Here is a 21,571-nt window from a genome sequence, read left to right on the forward strand (position 1 = left end):
TGCTCTTTAATTACTTGTTACTTTTATTTATTATTCTTATCCGTATTTTTAAACTGCATTGTTGGTTAGGGGCTTGTAAGTAAGCATTTCACTGTAAGGTCTACAACTGTTGTATTCGGCACATGTGACTAATAAAATGTCATTTGAAAAGAAGGAATCCTGTACAGAATACAAATATTCCAAAACACGCATCTGTCACCCCCTGATCTGTTTCACCTGTGCTTGACCATTCTCTTGCCTGCCCCTTGGAAACTAATAAATATCAGAGACTCGAACCATCTGCCTCCCGTGTCTGCATCTGGGTCCTTGTAGGATCCTTTTTTCAATAAGGCACTAAAGTAAAACTGCAAAAAATCTGGCAAAGAAATTAACTTAATGTATTGAATACAAAGCATTATGTTTGAGGCAAATCCAACACAACACCTCACTGAGTACCACTCTTCATATTTTCAAGCATGGTGGTGGCTGCATCATGTTATGGGTATGCTTGTCATCGGCAAAGAATAGGGAGTTTTTATGATAAAAAGAAATGGAATAGTGCTTAGCACAGGCAAAATCCTAGAGGAAAACCTGGTTCAGTCTCTTTCCATAAGACTCTGGGAGACAAATTCTCCTTTCAGCAGGGCAATAACCTAAAACACAAGGTCAAATGTACACTGTAGTTGCTCACCAAGTCAACATAGAATGTTCCTGATTTTCCTAGATACAGTTTTGGCATAAATCATCTTGGAAATCAATGGCAAGACTTGAAAATGGCTGTTTAGCAATGATCAACAACCAACTTGAGAGAGCTTCAAAACTTTTACAAAGAAGAATGTGCAAATATTGTTCAATCCAGTTGTGCAAAGCTTTTATACTTACCCAGAAAGACTGACATCTGTATTCGCTGCCAAAGGTGATTCTAACACGTATTGTCTTCGAGGGTTGAATACTCAACAAGATATATATGTATTTTGTGTAGATCGTTGAAAAAAAAGGACAGTTAAATCCATTTTAATGTAACACAACAATTGTGGAAAAAGTCAAGGCCTGTGAATACATTCTGAAGGCACTGTAAATTTAAAAAGACAAATGTAATCTCATTTACATTCTTATGATATAAAATAATGTTATTTGAAAGATTCAGACAAAAAAATGTGTGACCACAATGTTATCACCACAGACATGGCTGGCTTCCAGTTTGAGGGGATAGAGCACAACTAGCTTTTACTGGAGGCATTTTACTGGAACCTGAGTCACAATCAGTGCAGGGATTGGCTATGTTGTGGACACTGATTGGTTCACTCCAACTGGTAGGAATGGAATGTATCTGAAAGGTATGTTTCTGGAACCTATCTTCACATGTGTTGTCCCCTTTGTTTCAGTCAGATGGAGCAGATTCAGACTGCCATTAAGGTGATGAGTCTATAGAGTATAAATAAGCTACTCTATCTACACAGCAACCCAGTGAAAATTAATTCCTCTAATGGGAGGAAGTGCAGCGTCTGTCTTCCTCACTGCCTGCAGCTCTTTCTGGGAGAGAGATGGAGAAGGCTTATGATTGGTTGTTGCACTCATTTTAGGGTCGTGATTAAAAGCTGCCGAAAAGCACACACTGAACTTTGGCAGACCAGACTTTCCAGGAAAATTACAATTAAAAAGCTAAATTAAAAACAAAACAAAATATTGTGATCTAACTTAAATCAGTATATTTTATGTTCTCAAAAGGGAAAGAGTGTTCTGTTCTTCACTTCTCTGACTCAGCATAAAATGCATCTGCATACGGTTAACGGAATAAGTCATGTTTATTAGCTGTGAGCCCTGATTACTCCAGAGGGTTGCAACTGGTACTGTAGTGTCCACAAGCACATCCACCATGCTTTCATAAGTACAGAAGGATTATAGCAGTAGGCCTAGCCTTCATTACCAGGCATATACAGGAAAACAGTGTTCTTCCAAGTTGTTCCGTTTCCCCTCCAGTAATACCTCTATCTATTAATATGTTACAAATTCAACATACTGCATAAAGGTCACAGGTAGCCTAGCAGTTAAGACCATCAGGCCAGTAACCAAAAAGTTGCTAGTTCAAATCTCTGATTTTCTCCCCTTGCACAAGGCAGTTAACCCCCAACAACTGCTCCCTGGGTGCTGATGACATGGAGGTTGATCAAGGAAGACCACAACACCTCTCCGATTCAGAGGTGTTGGGTTAAATGCGGAAGACACATTTCAGTTGAACGCATTCAGTTTTGCAACTGACTAGGTTTTCCCTTCATACTGTGACTGTTGTCCTTGTGTGTGTTCCTCACCACGGCTTCTGTATTGTATAAAACATCACCACTCCAGGCAGGCCCGTGGCACTCTTTCACCCCAGCACCCGATGAGCTCCATTACCATGCAGCTCAGGCCCTCTGTCTGCAGAGACAGAGACAGTACTCTGGAATAGAAATTACCTTGTTGACTCTCTTCCCTCATAGAGTGGACCTTTTCAGATACTGAATCCATTAATGGAAAAGAACCGCAATGTATAGGGACCCAATGCATTGCTACGAACTCGTAGACAGAGATCACAGGGACATTAGGTAGAATGTCTGATATATCAGAGGCTAAAATTTCATCACCAGGGGTTCTGTCAAGGTCAACAGCGATGTGCTTCACTAGAAACAAACATCCTACCTTGATATAACAAATGATTGGTTTTGAGTCATTGATCGTATTGAAATTGGTCCAATAGGTTCAAATGAAAAGGTTGGGGGTTAACCAAGGCTCTACATATTCAAGGTCTCAGGCCTTGTGTTGGGGATATGAAAATCATTTATTGTGAATGAGGTGGAATTCTCCACTGGACACACACTTTGAACGAATGCAGATGTGTAGCCAATGAGAGGAGTTCTGCAGCAGCCTCTCCATCATCTGTGAGCACTGGAGTCGCCATCTACTGGTGAACAAAGGGAGACACCTGTCCATTCAGCCTGGTCTCATAGACTAGACATAACATGGTAAATGTAAATCTGTGACACTCAAGTTAGGGTGATATGTTACGTTTGGTATGGTTACATAAGACAGACAGTTACTTAAGGCAGTTGTTCCCAAACTGTGGGGCTCGAGGGGTCGGCAGGGGGGGCGCGGGTGTAGTGCATCATCAGTTCCTCTTGTGATGTTAGTCAATGCATACCTAAAAGAGCTATTTATAACTTGTCAGAAATGTCCAGATCAGCTATCCCATGTCAGCTAATGTTTTTTAGGTCGTTTTGTAGCCCATGGATAATGATGTCATTTTTTTGTCAGTCAAATATGCCATGAATACAAATTAGACATGGCAAAATGTATAGAATTGCAATAAAATTAGCTTAAAAACTGCAAAAGATGGGTGTGAACTGTTCGTGTCATGAACTGTGGCGCACGCGCGGGGGGAGGGTACTGTCTAAGCAATCCAAAGTTTGCGTGTTCAAATTTCATAATGGAAAACTTTAATCATTTTACAACTACTTAGCATGTTAGTTAACCCTTCCCCTAACCCTAATCCTAACCTTAACCTTTTAACTTAACTCCTAACCATAACCTTAACCCTAACCCCTAGCTATGCTAACGTTAGCCACCTAGCTAACGTTAGGAAGAACAAATTGGAATTCATAACATATCATATGTATTGCAAATTCATAGCATATTGTAGGAATGGCAATTTGTAAGATATCATACAAATTGGAATACGTAACATGCGAAATGTAACATATCACATATCACACAAAAGAGTGTCTTGGATTACGTACATAATAATATGAAATACTCTGAGACCAAGTTGTTCCATTTAATGTGGAGAAGCATGCTGACTGGACAAGGTATTGTCATCTGTGCACTTCTACAATGTCCAAGCTCAACTAATTAATTGCTTCAGTAATACAATACAATTACTGATAGAACAACATACCGTAAGTGGTATTGGTCTTTCAGAAGAATATGGAGACTTGAGGATTTGTTCAAGCAAACAATACATTTCTGCTGAAAGCACTTACACTGTCCTGCCTCTCTATTGTTAATGAATTATTAAACAATGAGAAAACAACACCTTTCAAACCTGATCATATGACACTATCCCTGTCGTCTTGGTTTTAGAAAATATTATTTTTAAATAAATGAACGGGTACCTTTTATATCATCTTTGTTTTAGAATAGGAACATTAACCTGTCCAATTTGTAAACCCCATTGGTTAACCTCTCTGGCTCTCCTCTCCTCTCCTCTCCTCTCCTCTCCTCTCCTCTCCTCTCCTCTCTCTCTTCGCCTTTCCTTGCAGTTAGTCAGTGATTATGAGGGCTCATTCGCTTGTTCAAAGGAGCAGTAAATGAGCGTATTTGACATCTGGTTGTTAAGGATTTCTGATGTAGTTTTGGAGTGTGCAGTCAGGGCTTGATTCATGCCATCTGGGTAACTGTCTGTAGAGGCCAACAAAGCCCACCAACAGGGTCATTATCTTAATGCTATGGAATCTCACTGGACAGCCATATCATTCTGGTTTGAGATGTGTCAGTGCCACAAGCGGCCATTGTTGAAAACAACGGTAGAATTAAGTTGGGATGAATCCATTTTCACGGCAGAACATAGAGAAAGAAACTCTGGGGTTTTGTTTACACAGTCACACAGCCATGGTTGGTCTTTCCTACACAGTGTGATTAAATAAAGCAGCAGGTCCTCCAAACCAGTGGTTCCCAACCAGGGGTACGAGGACCCCTGGGGGTACTTGGCCTATCCACAGGGGGTACTTGAGAAGACTCATGAGACCATAGTCCTACTGGTAAAATGCACATGAGGGGGTTCTTCAGGGCTACTCTGGGCAGAACAAAATTCAGTTGGTAGTATAGTAACCGAAGAAGTTTGGGAAGCACTGCTCTAACTCCTCTCTCATCTGCCTCACTTACATGGAAACATGGACACTGCTTGTGCTATCCTCCCAGCTAAAGGTGCTTCCTCCTCAACACGTTCTATAGGAAAGTGCTGATGGATTTATCAGGAACCATTTTGACAGGACAGAAAATGCGTTAACGCCTTAAGATTGAGTACAGCACTCAAGATTAATTGCTGCGTCAACCATGGTGTGCTGCCGTTATCTATGCAGCAGAGGGCACTCTCTTCCAATGTGAATGTTATTGTTCTGATAAACCTTTTCCTACTACGATTTTGAATAGAGCAGGATATATTGAATATAAATGAGATGAAATGATACGTGCCATCATGTAAATGTGACGACTTCATTTATTTATATTGAAACCAAACCCACAACTTGGTTGGACTACTAAGGGTTTTATCATAGTAAGAGTGCTGCGAACAGCATCGTCATCCTCTCATCATAACCATTCAAGGAAAAAATATACAGAAGGTAGAGTAGCCCACGGGAGGCATAAGGCTTTGTCTCTCTAGCCACGTTTACACCTGGTTCTAACATGTGTCCTTTAGATCAGGACAACATCGGGACAAGATCAATAAGAAGGTTGCATGTTAGCGGCAGGTACGAACAAGGCTTTTCCCTCCTGTTGTGTGTTGGAAGAGGCTTCTAATCTATGTGCCTTTTCTCACATCTCCCATTTTCTTCTGTAAAATGACAAACAACCACCTATTCACTCTGTCATCCATTTTACTCATCTATTCTCTTCTGTCAATTACATAAAGTGCTTCTAAGTTGTAAGTATACCTAGTAACTCTATACCTTGTATACTATTGTCAAAGAGTCATTAATAGGGATTCTAGGGCTCAATATTGATGCTGCTTCTGCTTTCTGTTAAATACAAAAACACACAGTGACATGGAAAGATAAACACTGTACTGTAAAATATGATATTTATTTAACGCAACATGTGAAGTATTGGTCCCTTGTTTCATAGCTGAAATAAAAGATCCCAGGAATGTTCCATACTCACAAAAAGCTTATTTCTCTCAAATGTTGTGCACAAAAATAGTTTACATCCCTGTTAGTGAGCATTTCTCCTTTGCCAAGGTAATCCATCCACCTGACAGGTGTGGCATATCAAGAAGCTAATTAAACAGCATGTTCATTACACAGGTGCACCTTGTGCTGTGGACAATATAACATAACTCTAAAATGTGTAGTTTTGTCACAAAACACAATGTCACAATTTTGAGAGAGTGTGCAATTGGCATGCTGACTGCAGGAATGTCCATCAGAGCTGTTAACAGAGAATGTAATGTTCAGTTCTCTACCATAAGCCATCTGGTTTTAGAGAATTTGGCAGTACGTCCAACCAGCCTCACAACCGCAGACCACGTGTAACCATGTCAGCCCAGGACCTCCACATCCACCTGCAAGATTGTCTGAAACCAGCCATCCGGACAGCTGATGAATCTGAGGCGCATTTATCTCTGTAATAAAGCCTTTATGTGGGGAAAAACTCCTTCTGATTGGCTGGGCCTGGCTCCCCAGTGGATGGGCCTGGCTCCAAAGTGGGTGGGCCTATGCCCTCCCAGGCCCACTCATGGCTGCACCACTGCCCAGTCATTTGAAATCCATAGATTAGGGCCTAAATAATGTATTTCGATAGACTGATTTCCTTTTAAGAACTGTAACTCAGTAAAATCGTTGAAATTGTTGCATGTTGCGTTTATATTTCTGTTCATCATATAACATTTATTGAGAGCATGATTGTAAGGTTCAATTGAGAAATGGCACAGAAATAAAACAGAAATTAGACATAGCCTCAAACAGTGTGGGAGATCGTTTGCTCTGTTACATTGACACTACTAGTATTGGAGTAGTTTAATTTACAAATGTTCTTCCATATCATAGGTTGTGATAACATAAAACTATTTTAAAAACCTAAATCATTGTTGTGAATAATATTTCAAATCTGTCTCACTGACAAAAAAATAAACATTATCAGACTCTTACACAACATGGAGGACCCAATTGACGCAACCTCCTACCAGAACATGTCAAAATGGCTACCATTCCTGAATCCTATTTTTATTAACAAATTGATGCAGCGCATAACAGCTCATAACATAATTTCAGCCTTTATTTACATATAAAGACATTAAAAAAGGAAAAATGGTGGTTGTGTACATTTTGGGGTGCCTCCATGAGATCTATTCCATCAATTTGGCCAGTGAACGAGGAATTTGAACTGATTCGGTCATTCAAAACTTTATTTGTCACATGTGCCGAATACAACAAGTATAAATACAACCTTAACATGAAATGCTTACTTACAAGCCTTTAACCAACAGTGCAGTTCAAGAAGAGTGAAGATAATATTTACCAAATAAACTAAAGTACATTTAAAAAAAATAATAGTAACACAATAAGAATAACAATAAGAAGGCTATATACAGGGGGTACCAGTACCGAGTCAGTGTGCGGGAGTACAGGAGGTGTTGAGGTCATTTGTACATGTAGGTAGGGGTGAAGTGACTATGCATAGGTAATAAATAGTGAGTATCAGCAGTGTACAAAACAAATGGGGGGGTGTACATGTCTGGTGGCCATTTGATTAATTATTCAACAGTCTTATGGCTTGGGGGTAGAAGCTGTTGAGGAGCCTTTTGGTCTTAGACATGGCGCTCCGGTACCCCTTGCCGTGTGGTAACAGAGAAAACAGTCTATGACTTGGGTGACTGGAGTCTCTGACAATTTTATGGGCTTTCCTCTGACACCGCCTATTATATAAGTCCTGGATTGCAGGAACCTTGGCCCCAGTGATGTACTGGGCCGTACGCACTAGCTTCTGTAGTGCCTTACGGTCAGATGCCGAGCAGTTGCCATACCAGGCGGTGATGCAACCAGTCAGGATGCTCTCGATGGTGCAGCTCTAGAGCTATTTGAGGATCTGAGCACCCATCTCTTCTATGCTTTTTCTTTTTTTCAGCTGCCTTCTTGTTCTTTGCAGATTCAGATTTTGACCCTCCCCCCTTGCTTCCCTTTCTTCAGAAACAGCCTTTTGTTAGATTGTGCCTTATTCTTTTCCATTTCTAGTGCCTGGTTCACTGGTATGTCAGTTAGAATTGCTGTTTTGCACCGTTGTCTTCCTTTGCAAGCTGGTTTTCGAGAGCCAGCTTTTGGATATGGCCGGATGTCCTCTGGAGATGGTAGTTTGCTGTCAGTAATGGCATTGCTGGGCAAGGGTGAGCTGGTGCTAGCATAAGAACTGGGCAGGTCTGTGTCTGAGCTCGTGCTAGGCAGGGCTGGAATGGTGCTGGGGCCTGGCAGGGCTGGAATGGTGCTGGGGCCTGGCAGGTTGGTGCTGGGGCCTGGCAGGGCAGGGTTGGTGCTGGGGCCTGGCAGGGCAGGGTTGGTGCTGAGGCCTGGTAGGGTTGGTGCTGGGGCCTGGTAGGGTTGGGTTCTGAATGGGGCAATCTGTAACGTAGGATGTCGCAAACTCGGTTTCCAGAAATACATCCCTGTTGTAAGGTTGTACCCCAACCACCCTAAAGCCTGAATGTTCAAGGGGGTTGCAGCCAGAGGATAGGCGATTTCCACAATCCCAGGAATGTCATAAACTGACAGTCTTCCTCATCCAGGCATCACACGCGGTGTTGATGTGCCACTTTAGCGGCCCGTAGACAGACCTGTCTAAGGGTTGAAGCCGAAGAGAGCAATGTGGTGGGAACGACAGCATAATTAACACCATTTTCTTTGGCATAATTGAGTCCATCAATGGATAGATGAGACTCGTGGTCTGGTCCAAAAGGAGTAAACAGAATATTTCAGGAAGTCAACAGAGTGCACATCTTTCATCCACCCAGAGGGATTTGTCCCTGCTTTGCAGCCAGGTGGCCCATTGATTAGAAAGTGATCGCGGAAGTTGACACGGGGGAATATATAATATGGAGGAATACTATTCCCTGTGGCTGAGACAGCACAGGCCAGTGTGACGAGGGTTCCCCTTTCAGCGGAGGTCAGTGACCCTACTTGTTTGAATCCACGTCTGCCCACCACTTTGTCAGGTTTATGTTCAGTGGTCACCCCAGTTTCATCGACATTCCATATGTCTCCTGGTCCAAATTGATATTTCTGTAGCACTTCTGCTATATTGTCGAAAAAAGCATGAACATTTTCTCTGTTGAAGCTACTTGCCCTGGCAAGGCTAGTTGCCTCTGGCTTTCTCAGTGAAAGCGTTGGGTGACACTTTAAGAAGCCTGTAAACCACTCCGAGCTTGCCTTCTCTTTTTCTGCCCACATTAGCGTGAACTTCAGCTGATGTGCCACAGAAAACTGGTAGGCAAGTCTTCTGACCTCACTTTGCAACAGACCAAAATAAATGTCAGCTGACCTAGTAATATACTGAACAAGCTGCATCTCCAAATCATGTGAAAAAAACTCTGTGGCTTTGTATAGCCAACCACTGCTGTTGGCTTGGCTGTCTTTCTGTCAACTTCTTCTCTGGTAACCTTTTGACAATACCGAGTCAGAGTACGGTAATTTATGTCAAAATCCTTCACTGTACTCCTGATTGATTTGTTCTGCAACTTCACCTGCCTCACTGTCTTTAACATTATGGCAGGTGGTGTGCTGCCATTCTCTGTCTTTCTTTTATCATTTCTAACCATCTGTCTTTCCTTCCCCTCTTTCTTTCCATCCTTCCTTCCTTCCTTGCTTCTTTCCTTCAAAATATTATTTCCTCATTGCAATGACATATTCCATTACGGGCTTATTACCCCCATCTCAATGTCTACTATCCTTGTTGCCACAATGCAATTCCTAACACCACACTAAAATCATGACACTGTATGGAGTTGTGTGTGTATACTGTCTGATACAGTAGGCAGGTAGTGTGTTAGTAGACACACACACACGCCAGAGCCTGTCTTGTGTGGTCCAGGGATATGTCTGCTGCTCTAAACTATACGTGTATATACAATAATCCATTTACAGTAACATTTCATACTATTATCAGAGCTGATTACACAATGTCACAATGTTTCTTGAGCATGTTCTGTGTGTCTATGTATACTGGGGCAAGTTGTCACAAGTGAAGACTTGCCCCAAGGTCATTGAGACAACTTGCCCCAAGGTCATTGAGACAACTTGCCCCAAACTGACATGTGTGCTAATGTTGGCTAATTCTCAAGGTTGGCTCAACATAGGACTGCAGCTGAAGTATCAAAATACACGTTATTGTCTCCTCTACTCAGTGCAAAATTATTATTTTGAACATTCATACCTATCAAAGTTTTATTGCATAACATGTAAAGTGCCAATTCTATTCTTTTGAAGGGGAAAAATAAGAAACTTGTGCTCACCTCAGAGTGACGTTGACCATAAAACATGTAGTCACACAAAGTAGCTATTGGGTTTTTGAGATAGCGCCTCTAGTGTTGGAGGTATGAACAGTTTGACAACTTACCTATGTGACAACTTACCTCGCTCTCCCCTACTGCTTTTACACTAGCCTAAAAACGCAATTCAAACTTTAAAACATGCAGAACGTTCTGGAATAGTGTGTATTTGAAAACATTTATACTTTTAACTCTTTGTCCTTCTAAAACCCCCCAAAAATGTACTTTAATGGGATTTCTTCAACGTTCTAAAGTTCCTGTTAACTCCCATGACTTCCAACATTTGATTCACTGTAAACATTTACTTTTAACACAAATCAACTACTTTTACAACAAGCAAAAACTTAGAGGGTATGACATATTGGTCTTCTTCTCTGCTATTAAATCAGAAGAGAATTGTGTTCTACTAAAAGAGGTACAGCTGTTTTAGGAACCGCACTAAGTACTTTCATTAAGCTAACTTCCCACTGTTGAATTAACAACTGCAATAGAACATTCAAAACGGACAAATTATAGCACTGGTGGAGTACATTCTAAACATTAGACAATGAGTAAACATTGTGATTTATGACACACATCAGCTACTTTGACCACTTTCCCAACAAGGTAGCCTTTTCCTGCAGTCACTGACCAAAAGTGCCCTCTTTGGCCTCATGGATGGAATGTTTTTCATACTTTTTATAATTTCATAAATAATATGATTATTATTTATTTTTTTAATCGACAAATCCGGTATTTCTATATCAAACAGTTTTGTTATACTTCAGTCTTCTGTGATGTATATAAAGTGTATTATTGGGATGCAAACTCAAAATTGAACACATTTCTATATCTGACATGGTACAGGTGTCTTCTTTTATTTAAGCCCATAACCATGTGTGTGTGGTGTATACTTTTGTTTCAAAGTAGATATGTTTGACTACCAATAATCACTCTGTGTAGCCAGTGCAGTAAAAGGTACCTAGAGGGTATCAAATCTGACATTTTACTAATCCATTGATACAGCTGTTTTAGTAATCACATCAACTACATTTTATTTACATATTATTTGCTTTTTCCCTCATGAACTTCTACAGATGCACCATCGAGAGCATTCTGTCGGGCTGTATCACCGCCTGGTACGGCAACTGCACCACCTGCAACCGCAGGGCTCTCCAGAGGGTGGTGCGTTCAGCCCAACACATCACCGGGGGGCACACTGCCTGCACACAAGGACATCTACAAAGCTGTGACTGAGATACCTAAAAACAGCTATCTCCAGGCCATTAGACTTCGGAACATTCATCACTAATCGGCCTTCCACCCGGTGCCCTGCACCTTAGTATAGTAATGTTTACATAATGTTTCTTGCTCTGAAAATCATTTCTGTAGTTTTAAACATATACGATTCTCATTCCTGCATCATTATCTTTGTTGAAATGTAATTTGATCTTTGAAAATTACGTTAATTGTTTTCTCGGGTTTATATGTAAATACTGTATTCTTGACATATCTCATCCACATAACTATTGCAGTACATTACTTTTTCCTACTCGTGTATCTTCCATACTGTCTATATGTATTTATAATCCGGACTCTGATATAGCGTGTTTCCTTTTTGTTGTTGTTGATTATTTGTGTATTAGTATTGTACTGTTAGATATTTACATTTACATTTACATTTAAGTCATTTAGCAGACGCTCTTATCCAGAGCGACTTACAAATTGGTGCATACACCTTATGACATCCAGTGGAACAGCCACTTTACAGTAGTGCATCTAAATCTTTTTAGGGGGGGGGGGGAAGGATTACTTACCCTATCCTAGGTATTCCTTGAAGAGGTGGGGTTTCAGGTGTCTCCGGAAGGTGGTGATTGACTCCGCTGTCCTGGCGTCGTGAGGGAGTTTGTTCCACCATTGGGGGGCCAGAGCAGCGAACAGTTTTGACTGGGCTGAGCGGGAACTGTACTTCCTCAGTGGTAGGGAGGCGAGCAGGCCAGAGGTGGATGAACGCAGTGCCCTTGTTTGGGTGTAGGGCCTGATCAGAGCCTGGAGGTACTGAGGTGCCGTTCCCCTCACAGCTCCGTAGGCAAGCACCATGGTCTTGTAGCGGATGCGAACTTCAACTGGAAGCCAGTGGAGAGAGCGGAGGAGCGGGGTGACGTGAGAGAACTTGGGAAGGTTGAACACCAGACGGGCTGCGGCGTTCTGGATGAGTTGTAGGGTTTAATGGCACAGGCAGGGAGCCCAGCCAACAGCGAGTTGCAGTAATCAAGACGGGAGATGACAAGTGCCTGGATTAGGACCTGCGCCGCTTCCTGTGTGAGGCAGGGTCGTACTCTGCGGATGTTGTAGAGCATGAACCTACAGGAACGGGACACCGCCTTGATGTTAGTTGAGAACGACAGGGTGTTGTCCAGGATCACGCCAAGGTTCTTAGCGCTCTGGGAGGAGGACACAATGGAGTTGTCAACCGTGATGGCGAGATCATGGAACGGGCAGTCCTTCCCCGGGAGGAAGAGGAGCTCCGTCTTGCTGAGGTTCAGCTTGAGGTGGTGATCCGTCATCCACACTGATATGTCTGCCAGACATGCAGAGATGCGATTCGCCACCTGGTCATCAGAAGGGGGAAAGGAGAAGATTAATTGTGTGTCGTCTGCATAGCAATGATAGGATAGACCATGTGAGGTTATGACAGAGCCAAGTGACTTGGTGTATAGCGAGAATAAGAGAGGGCCTAGAACAGAGCCCTGGGGGACACCAGTGGTGAGAGCGCGTGGTGAGGAGACAGATTCTCGCCACGCCACCTGGTAGGAGCGACCTGTCAGGTAGGACGCAATCCAAGCGTGGGCCGCGCCGGAGATGCCCAACTCGTGGAGAGGAGGATCTGATGGTTCACAGTATCGAAGGCAGCCGATAGGTCTAGAAGGATGAGAGCAGAGGAGAGAGAGTTAGCTTTAGCAGTGCGGAGCGCCTCCGTGATACAGAGACTGCTGGACTGCTGGAGCTAGAAACACAAGCATTTCCCTGCACCTGCTTTAACAGCTGCTAATCTGTGTATGCCACAAAAAAACTTTGATTCGATTTTTACTTGATTTAGATCTGAAATCAAAATGCAAATAGCTTCTACAAATCCAACAATACAGCTGTTTTAGTAAACACATAAATTACTTTCTCTCCACTTTTCCAACAACTTGAGAAGCAACTTAGAGTGTATGAAATCTTAGTTTGTTTCTCTACTTTTCAAATCTGAAATCAGAACAGAAATATATTCTATTAAATCAAATTATAGCAATGGGGGGAGCACATAAGACTGTGTCGCATAGATTACCACACTAAACTACCCCCACACTCACTGACCAAACTACAGTAGTGAACCCATTTACTATAGCTAACCCATGGCCTACCTAAAACATTACATTTTACTACTGCATTGTACTGCTACTTGTACTTTTGGGCTACATACTACTATGTAGTCTCCCACTGAAGGCAACCATGTATAAAACAGTCTCTCCCTCTACTACACCAGCCTCCTTTGTTCAACACACATATTCCTTAAAAGTGTAGTAGTCTGAGTCTAGTTATTTGTGATGAAATATACGATCTAACGCTATCACTGTAAAAAGGTTGATATAGTAGTCTATCAAAGAAATCAAACCAGATATTTTAATATTTAACATTGACTAGGCTATATTTCACAGCTTCGCTTAAGTAAAACTTATTTCACTGCCACAAATACATTTTCCTTCATGAAAAATGACCTTGTAGTTTATTTATTTGTATTTATTTAGAGCTCCTGTTTGCTGCATCTGGTAGACTACTGCATGTGATTGGCTACCTGGGGAGGGCCTCCACATGCTCCAACCCGATCCGTGACTGATTATTGGCAGGGGCTTCAAACGCCTTGCCAAACCCTTGGGGCTTAAGGCCGTTTGCAAACGCATAAGCTAAATGAGGCCTAACCTTCTGTCGCTCGAATCCCCTGTCAAGGAAAGTTATAATAGTTTGAAAGTCTTTGGTCAATTAGGCCTACTTATGACGTGAGAACTACATCTGATTGCCAAGTCGTAGTAATTCTACAGGCGAACCGCATTAGGCCAACCTTTCTTTCGTTTGTTTTCATTTTAAATGTCTGAGAATTGGGTTATAGCCCACCATTGTAACCAATGCTACACCTGGAAGCAAAACCGGATACAATTGTTTTGAAACATAAGTGATTATTGAGATAAATATAAGATATAGCCTTCATTCGAAAAGATAATAAAAAAATCCCTGAAACGTTTCAGCCTTTAGGCACATGTACAGTAGGCTACACAGAAACATTACCGTTCAGTTAGCCTGTTTCAAATAGGCCTACACTACAGTTTTTACGTGACATTGAAGTTTGCCTGTACAGGTCAAGTGTAATAAGCTATTTTTATGCATAATTTGGCAAAGCACGCACATATAGGCTAGTTGTATTATTTTGAGGCATTTACTTGTGCATGGACCATAGCAACCTGCCTGGTAAATCATAGTGCAGGGGAAGCTACGGCCAAAATACTGCAGTGCAGATTTGGTTGAATACACTATAATTAAATTCCCAAACATTGCCAATCTAAAGCAGTATAGTGGTGGTAATTAGGCAATGTCAAGGGTATAGCAACGACGCCCAGGAAAGTCATAGAACACAGGAGAATAAGGCTACACTTTTTGACAGACAAGAAATACGACAGCTTGACGGGTTTGATGTTACTACAGACGCTTTCTACGTATAGATGCAGTCTGCCAATGAGGAAATGGCTTTTCAATTAATTCACTGTACGAAAATCACGTGCCTAAAGTTTATCTTGGATGTCATTGGTTACTGTTTGGTTGCTGCTGGTGTCGTATTTGGACGGAGTGATTGACTTGAATCAACGGAATACATCGACTAGCCTAGCCTGTAGCCCACGCAATCGAAAAGGGTGGGAGTTTGACTTCCTCTCACATTTTGTGCCCTCTAAAAAACTTGGGATTTCAAGGAATTGTGGTTTAACCTATACATTTAACAGAATGGACGCGTACATATGATTTTCGCACATTATGGACAGTTTGGCCGCTAGAAAGCTGTAAAAGGTTTATGTACTTCTTTACATAAGTTATATCTTCGGTGCTTCAACAACCAAGCTCATTGTCCACGATGCGCAATTCTCTGCGCTTGGTGTCGGGGCGTTGGAATGCCAAGACATCTTGAACCGGTGGGCAAAGACCTTCGGTTAGGGATCAGCCCGTATGGAGAGACCTCTCACTTAGTAGCCTTCAATCTAAGCACCCGGTGTCAAGACGTTGCCGCGACACAGAAGTCCCCGTTTATTCCCCAAGTCTCCGGATACGCAGCTGCGCTCCAAAACCACTACGGCGGTCACTTCGGTTCACATGAATATAGAGCTATTGACTCCATGGATTTTTCGATCAGGTATCGCACTTCAGACATTGTCGATATAGCAACAAGGGATGCTGAGCACGGATTTTTCAGCCGCACCTCAACAGAAAGTTTGCGAATGCCCCTGATGATCTCTGAAAACCCGATGCACCCTCTATTTCCATCTATATACGACCAGAGCGCATCCCCAAATGGATACACAGCGAACCGCAGGGCGCATGTGGGTTCACAGGGAGACATATACGTGGGAGCAGATCCGCATCAACCTGTCTCCAGTCCTCACCCACACGTCAGTGCTACCCAGCTTCACTTTGATCCCAATGTGGAGATGGGTATGAGAGTAGCAACACAGAATGGTAACGGTGCTTTCTTTCGATACATGCGACAGCCCTCTAAGCAGGATGTCACCTGTAAATGGATAGCTGAGAATCAGACAAATCAACCCCCAAAAACGTGCAGCAAGATGTTCTGCTCCTTGTTTGAACTGGTTACGCACGTCTCCATGGATCACGTCGGCGGCCCAGACCAGGGTCATCATACTTGCTTTTGGGAGGATTGTCCGAGAGAAGGCCAATCTTTTAAAGCAAAGTATAAATTAGTCAACCACATTCGTGTACACACTGGAGAAAAGCCATTCAATTGTCCGTTTCATGGTTGTGGGAAAATATTTGCCAGGTCGGAAAATTTGAAAATACATAAAAGGATTCATACAGGTAATGAGCCAGCCCTACATTATATTAAATCAACAGGCCTAACACAATATGTCATGTGTTATATGAAACTGGTTGAAGTTACAATGCTCTCTGTTTTAAGACTGCTATGGGTCTAACTTTGACTAACTACCAGTCAATAGGCCTATCCAACTGCAATTTTGACGCACAACGCAATTGCAATTTATTAAACTAATTTCTACATTAAAATTACTAATTTTCTTTGGCAGGTGAGAAGCCCTTCAAATGCCATTTCGAAGGCTGTGACAGGCGGTTCGCAAATAGCAGCGACAGAAAAAAACACATGCACGTACATACCTCAGACAGGCCATATATGTGCAAGGTGTGTGACAAGGCCTACACTCATCCCAGCTCTCTGAGGAAACACTCGAAGGCAAGCCATCTTTTCTGGTGAAAAATGCCAGCGTATATGACCTATATTTATATGACGTAGTATATATAAATCAAAGGATTCTACATTGTTTTATGCTATTGAAAGAAAACACACATAATATAGGCTATGGAAAAAACTGAAGGACTCGGCTACATATCCTGTGTTTTTAAATTCGAGCAATCAAAAAAATACCCTTTTGTGTTATCACATCTAGAATAAATGTTCTCACTTTACAGGTTCACGAATCTCAAAGCTCAGGGACCTCCCCAACAGGAACCTCTGGATATGAGTCATCCACGCCACCTGCTCCGTGTAGACCTATGTCCTCAACCATCGAAGACTCGACAAAACCATCCATGCTGGTCAAGCATCATACGTCAATATTTAAAGAGGATCTCTCATCCAATTTGATTGAATGGTACGTTTGAAACGGTGAGAGTTAACAGTCCAAGTGAGAACACTAAATGTTTATATAATTACCCACTGGGCACACTGCTTGAATCAACGTTTTTTCCACGTAATTTCAATTAAATTGTGGCTGGTAGAGAATTCAGGCCCATAGCATAGGTTTGCTCAGTTTTCAACAAAAGTTCAGAAAACACAGCGTAGGCCTATGCATTGCCTTAGTGTTGAGGTGTAAATGCACCTTCATAAAATGCAGAGCAAATGCAATCAAATTGGAGTGATGTTTGTTCTTTAGCCTCCCTAATGTTAGGAAAAGTCTGATCCTTGGAAAATACTGCACATTTACTACTGATTTACAGATGAAAATGTGGCCCACTGCACCAAAGCCTTGCCCACATTCATAGATAGGCCTCCATATAAGCCTACTGATAAATGGACAAAGACCCCCCCCCACACACCGTTTATTTTGGCCAAGATAAAGCAAAGCAGTACGACAAAAACACAGAGTTACACATAAACAAACGTACAGTCAATAACACAAATTAAAATAAAAATAGAAAAATCTATGTACAGTGTGTGAATGTAGAAGAGTAGGTTAATTAATACATGAATGGAAGAAAGACATACGAAATGAATCATCAAAAGCAGCATAATGAAACCATAAAGTGCATAAAAAGAAAGGAAGTAACTTTAGAGAGAAAAAAAGGAAACAGATAAAGGAGGAAATGAAGTATTAGAGTAAAACAGTATTTTCATGTGTTGCTAGATTTGAACTCTGATTTCAGAATCAGTTTTAAGACAGAAAAAGATGGGCCTACTGTCATCCACATGGAATGTTGCCTTTTGCAAAGAACAATATAAAAATGTATTTCTTAATTTCTCTATCTTAAAATATACTGTTTACAATATAATTCATACAATTGTATTTTTGTTGCAGTTTATTGTAATGTTGTTGTATACATTTACGGATATAAGTGGTTATATATAAATCAATATGATTTAGGCATGCAGCTTTAGTCAACACTTCAATGAAAAACATGTTTATGGACATTTTGTACCTTTTTATTATGAGTGATGTTGAATCTAATAACTAGATACACTTGTATAGATTTGGGGGCTTTTCTTTTTTAGATGTTGGATTTTGGAGTGGTAGCCTACCCTTTGCTAAATGATTTACAAGATCCAGCATTTGAGGACAAAGTAAAGTTGACAATCCTTTATGGCCCAGAAGAGACAAACTATTCTTAAAGTGTTCAGTGGAACATCAAGAAAAATATTTTAAACAGCCAATTTAAACACATCTGGTATATGTTGTTCAGTTAGCCGAACTAGCATCAGATTCAGATCATTATTTTTAATGAAAGCTAAATGTAAAAAACATAGATCAAGGAAAAGTGAAATAAATAACAGAAAGCATAAAATAAGTTACATAAATCTGACCGATATTCAAAATGTGGCATTTAATTCACAGTTTGTTGATTTGTTGAAATTGATACTATCTATGTACTGCCGTGTATCCCAAAGGACCAATAAATTGGTAAGACTTTGATTGAGTTTTTCCCTGTTTATTTATCATGATGATGCTGTACATTATGTGTGGATCTGTACACAAATCTGCTCTCAATACGGGCTATTAGATATCACTGGCGTAGCAAATGAACAAATTGTGTTGAAATATCAGTATATCTTTTATCAGAATAACCGTCACGCTACCAACATATTTTACATACTGTACATCGATTACCAACTGGGGTCATTTTGACCCCAAGAAGAAACTATTGAAAAAGGAACAATCACAGCCAAATATCAATGTATTAGTTATCAAAACATCCCTAGACATGTAAATAATGTTATCTGAAACAAAAAAATGACCAAAACAGACTGTTATTTTAGCAAAATTACCATTCATTTTCAAATTCTGTCATATGAAAATAGGAATGTTTTCTTCTTATAATGTGCAGCTTTTTCCCAAAGTGCAATCCACATTAGAACTAAGAAGGTAATTGACCATAATTTGATTGTATCATTACAAGTAAATATACATGTTTTTTGGTAAAAACGACTGCCTATGTGAAATATACTTAATTATATTTACAAAAAGTGATTCTGATAGACATTGACCAAAAATATGTCTTAGTTTTCTTTATTTCCTTAACCCACAGCCAGCATTAGCATCGCTGTTGGTGAAACAATGGGAGTGGGATGGGCTATGGCTACATGCTTAAAAAAACATGCCCAAATTATTTTAGTGACTTCAAAGTGACTTAAAAGATTTTGTATACCATTGGCAGATTTTTATATGAACAAAAATAAGGTTTGGTTTTTGTACACAGTCATAAGAGAAGTACGACCTTAGGCGAGTACATGGGGCGTTATATTGCTGCAGGTGATCTGTCTATCTGGTCAAAATCACTATCCTCTCCTGGTATGGATAACATGTAATTCTGTCTCCAGAGACACCTAGATTCAAATAAAGGTAATATAATTGATCATATTATATAGGCGGAATCTGGAGCATTTTTATTGATACAGTTCAAATTGATACAAAAACACTAAACAATGATTTAGATTTGTTAAGAACAAGTTGATTGACAAAATCAGGAAACATTTGAAGAATTGAATAAACCACCTTTGGACTATGATGTTAAAAAAATGCCTCTGGGGTCAAAATGACCCCAGTCGGTAGCTTGAGGGTTAATAAAAGGCCTTGTGATGATAAGTATGGTGGCAGAGAGAACCTATATTTAAACCCATGCACTGCACCACTTATATATTGTCTTTTGCAGGTATTTATTTTACTGTGCGCCATGAACGGGCACACAACACTCCTCACCTTTTCAGCCTACCCTTCAGCTCTATTAGTCTATATCTGCTGGCTTAGCTACGACTACGTTCTAAGAGGATCAACCCATAAGCAGTTTCCAACGGCCCTTTGTCACGCAAATGTCTGTGTCATCTTTGTGAGAGTCTGGTCCTGTGTTGTTTTCTACGGAGAGCCATGTCAACTGACTTCCGGTCGACTCTAGCCCTGCTTATTGGTAGATACCCTCACCAATATCAAGTTCTCCCCTCAGTAATATCACACCAATTTGGTTCTCATATTTTTAAAATATATATATTTTTTTCAAAATGCCCCATAATCTTCATCTTCCCTTGTTCTCCACCTTCCTCTTCACCACAATCATCCTCTTGGCCCTCCGTAGCACCCTTCTGAGGACACCCGTCATATGAGCGGAGCCATCAGCCATGGTGGTGGTAGTGGTGACAGGCTGGAGCCTGCAGTAATTGTGCCCCTGCTGAGATGCTAGCCTGTCTGGGATCAGGGCCCAGCAGGAGGGGGGGCCATCCCCGCAGCCATGGGAACAGCCAGGGGAGGAGGAGGAGCCTAACCTGTCAGAGATTTAGACGTACTGGTTGATCTCCTATCCCACATACTCACTCAGCTGAACAAAAATTAATCTTCCACCTCTTTGGACAATTTGGGAGAGGAGAAACTGATGAACAAACATAAATTCCACCTACAATTGGGGTTGATAAGGAGAGGGAAGTTAGAAGTTACCTTGTGTTCACAAAACCGTTTGTAGTCTCCTTTAAGTAGATTATCAGAAGAGATATGAGACTGAGAAACCTAAACTATTTGTAGAAGATATATAGGTAATCAGATGTTTATTAGCAAAAATCTGTCGCTACGCTTTTCTGATTCCAGTCAGTCCTTTTTTCTGTATGTGTGTGCGCGCCGGGCGTGCATGCATGCGTGTGTGTCTACTCCCATTCATTACTTTTTCCCCCCAGCAGTCTCTCCTCTCAGTGCCAGACCAAGCTTCTTGCCCAGTAGGGTACACATCTACCCCTGATCACCTGCTGGGCTCAGAGCCCGGCCCCAAGCATGACTCTCTCCATCTCCTTCCCGGTCCTCCCCATTCCCTCTACAGACTTTTGCTTTGTTCCCTATTTTTGTCCACTTTCTTATCTTTACATTTAGGTCATTATGGTCAGCCCCTCTTATAGTATGTGTATGCAGAAAGCAGAGGAAGACTCAACCACAGGACTTTCAATTAAAAAGGGGGTGGAGTCATCCTGAATCATATGGGTTTGAAGTGGCTTAACTCTAGTGACCTCCCAGTGTCATGCAAATGCATCATAATGCAGAAACCACATTGGCCCAAGTCTCTAAATATATATATACTGAACAACAATATAAACCCAACATGTATTTCTGTCCCTTTTGTGGAAGAAAAAAAAACTCATTCTGATTGGCTGGGCCCTGGCTCCCTAGGAACTGGGCCTGTGCCCTCCCAGGCCCTCCCATGGCTGTGTCCCTGCCCAGTCATGTGAAATCCGTAGATCAGGGCCTAATGCATTTATTTCTATTGACTGGTTTCCTTATATGAACAGTAACAGTGAAATCGTTGCATTTA

The 21,571-nt window shown here is 41.3% G+C and overlaps 1 protein-coding gene across 1 annotated transcript; it reads left to right on the forward strand.

The window, feature by feature from the left end:
* The first annotated feature begins 15,135 nt into the window (after positions 1-15,135).
* On the forward strand, positions 15,136-18,702 carry LOC118384982 (zinc finger protein ZIC 3-like). The gene is made up of 3 exons (XM_035771727.2): positions 15,136-16,357; positions 16,585-16,748; positions 16,985-18,702. The coding sequence occupies exons 1-3, from the start codon at positions 15,439-15,441 to the stop codon at positions 17,174-17,176; spliced, it is 1,275 nt and encodes a 424-aa protein (XP_035627620.1). The 5' UTR covers positions 15,136-15,438; the 3' UTR covers positions 17,177-18,702.
* The last annotated feature ends 2,869 nt before the right edge of the window (positions 18,703-21,571 follow it).

Source organism: Oncorhynchus keta, chromosome 6 (genome assembly GCF_023373465.1).
Source record: "Oncorhynchus keta strain PuntledgeMale-10-30-2019 chromosome 6, Oket_V2, whole genome shotgun sequence".
NCBI classification, from domain to species: Eukaryota; Metazoa; Chordata; class Actinopteri; order Salmoniformes; family Salmonidae; genus Oncorhynchus; species Oncorhynchus keta.

What these genes read in the sequence shown, in the direction of transcription:
- LOC118384982 (XM_035771727.2), top strand. Translation starts at nt 15,439, where the DNA reads ATGCCAAGACATCTTGAACCGGTGGGCAAAGACCTTCGGTTAGGGATC. An exon ending in ACATAAAAGGATTCATACAG is followed by an intron (nt 16,358 to 16,584) that starts GTAATGAGCCAG and finishes TTTCTTTGGCAG; the next exon opens with GTGAGAAGCCCTTCAAATGC. An exon ending in CTCTGAGGAAACACTCGAAG is followed by an intron (nt 16,749 to 16,984) that starts GCAAGCCATCTT and finishes CTCACTTTACAG; the next exon opens with GTTCACGAATCTCAAAGCTC.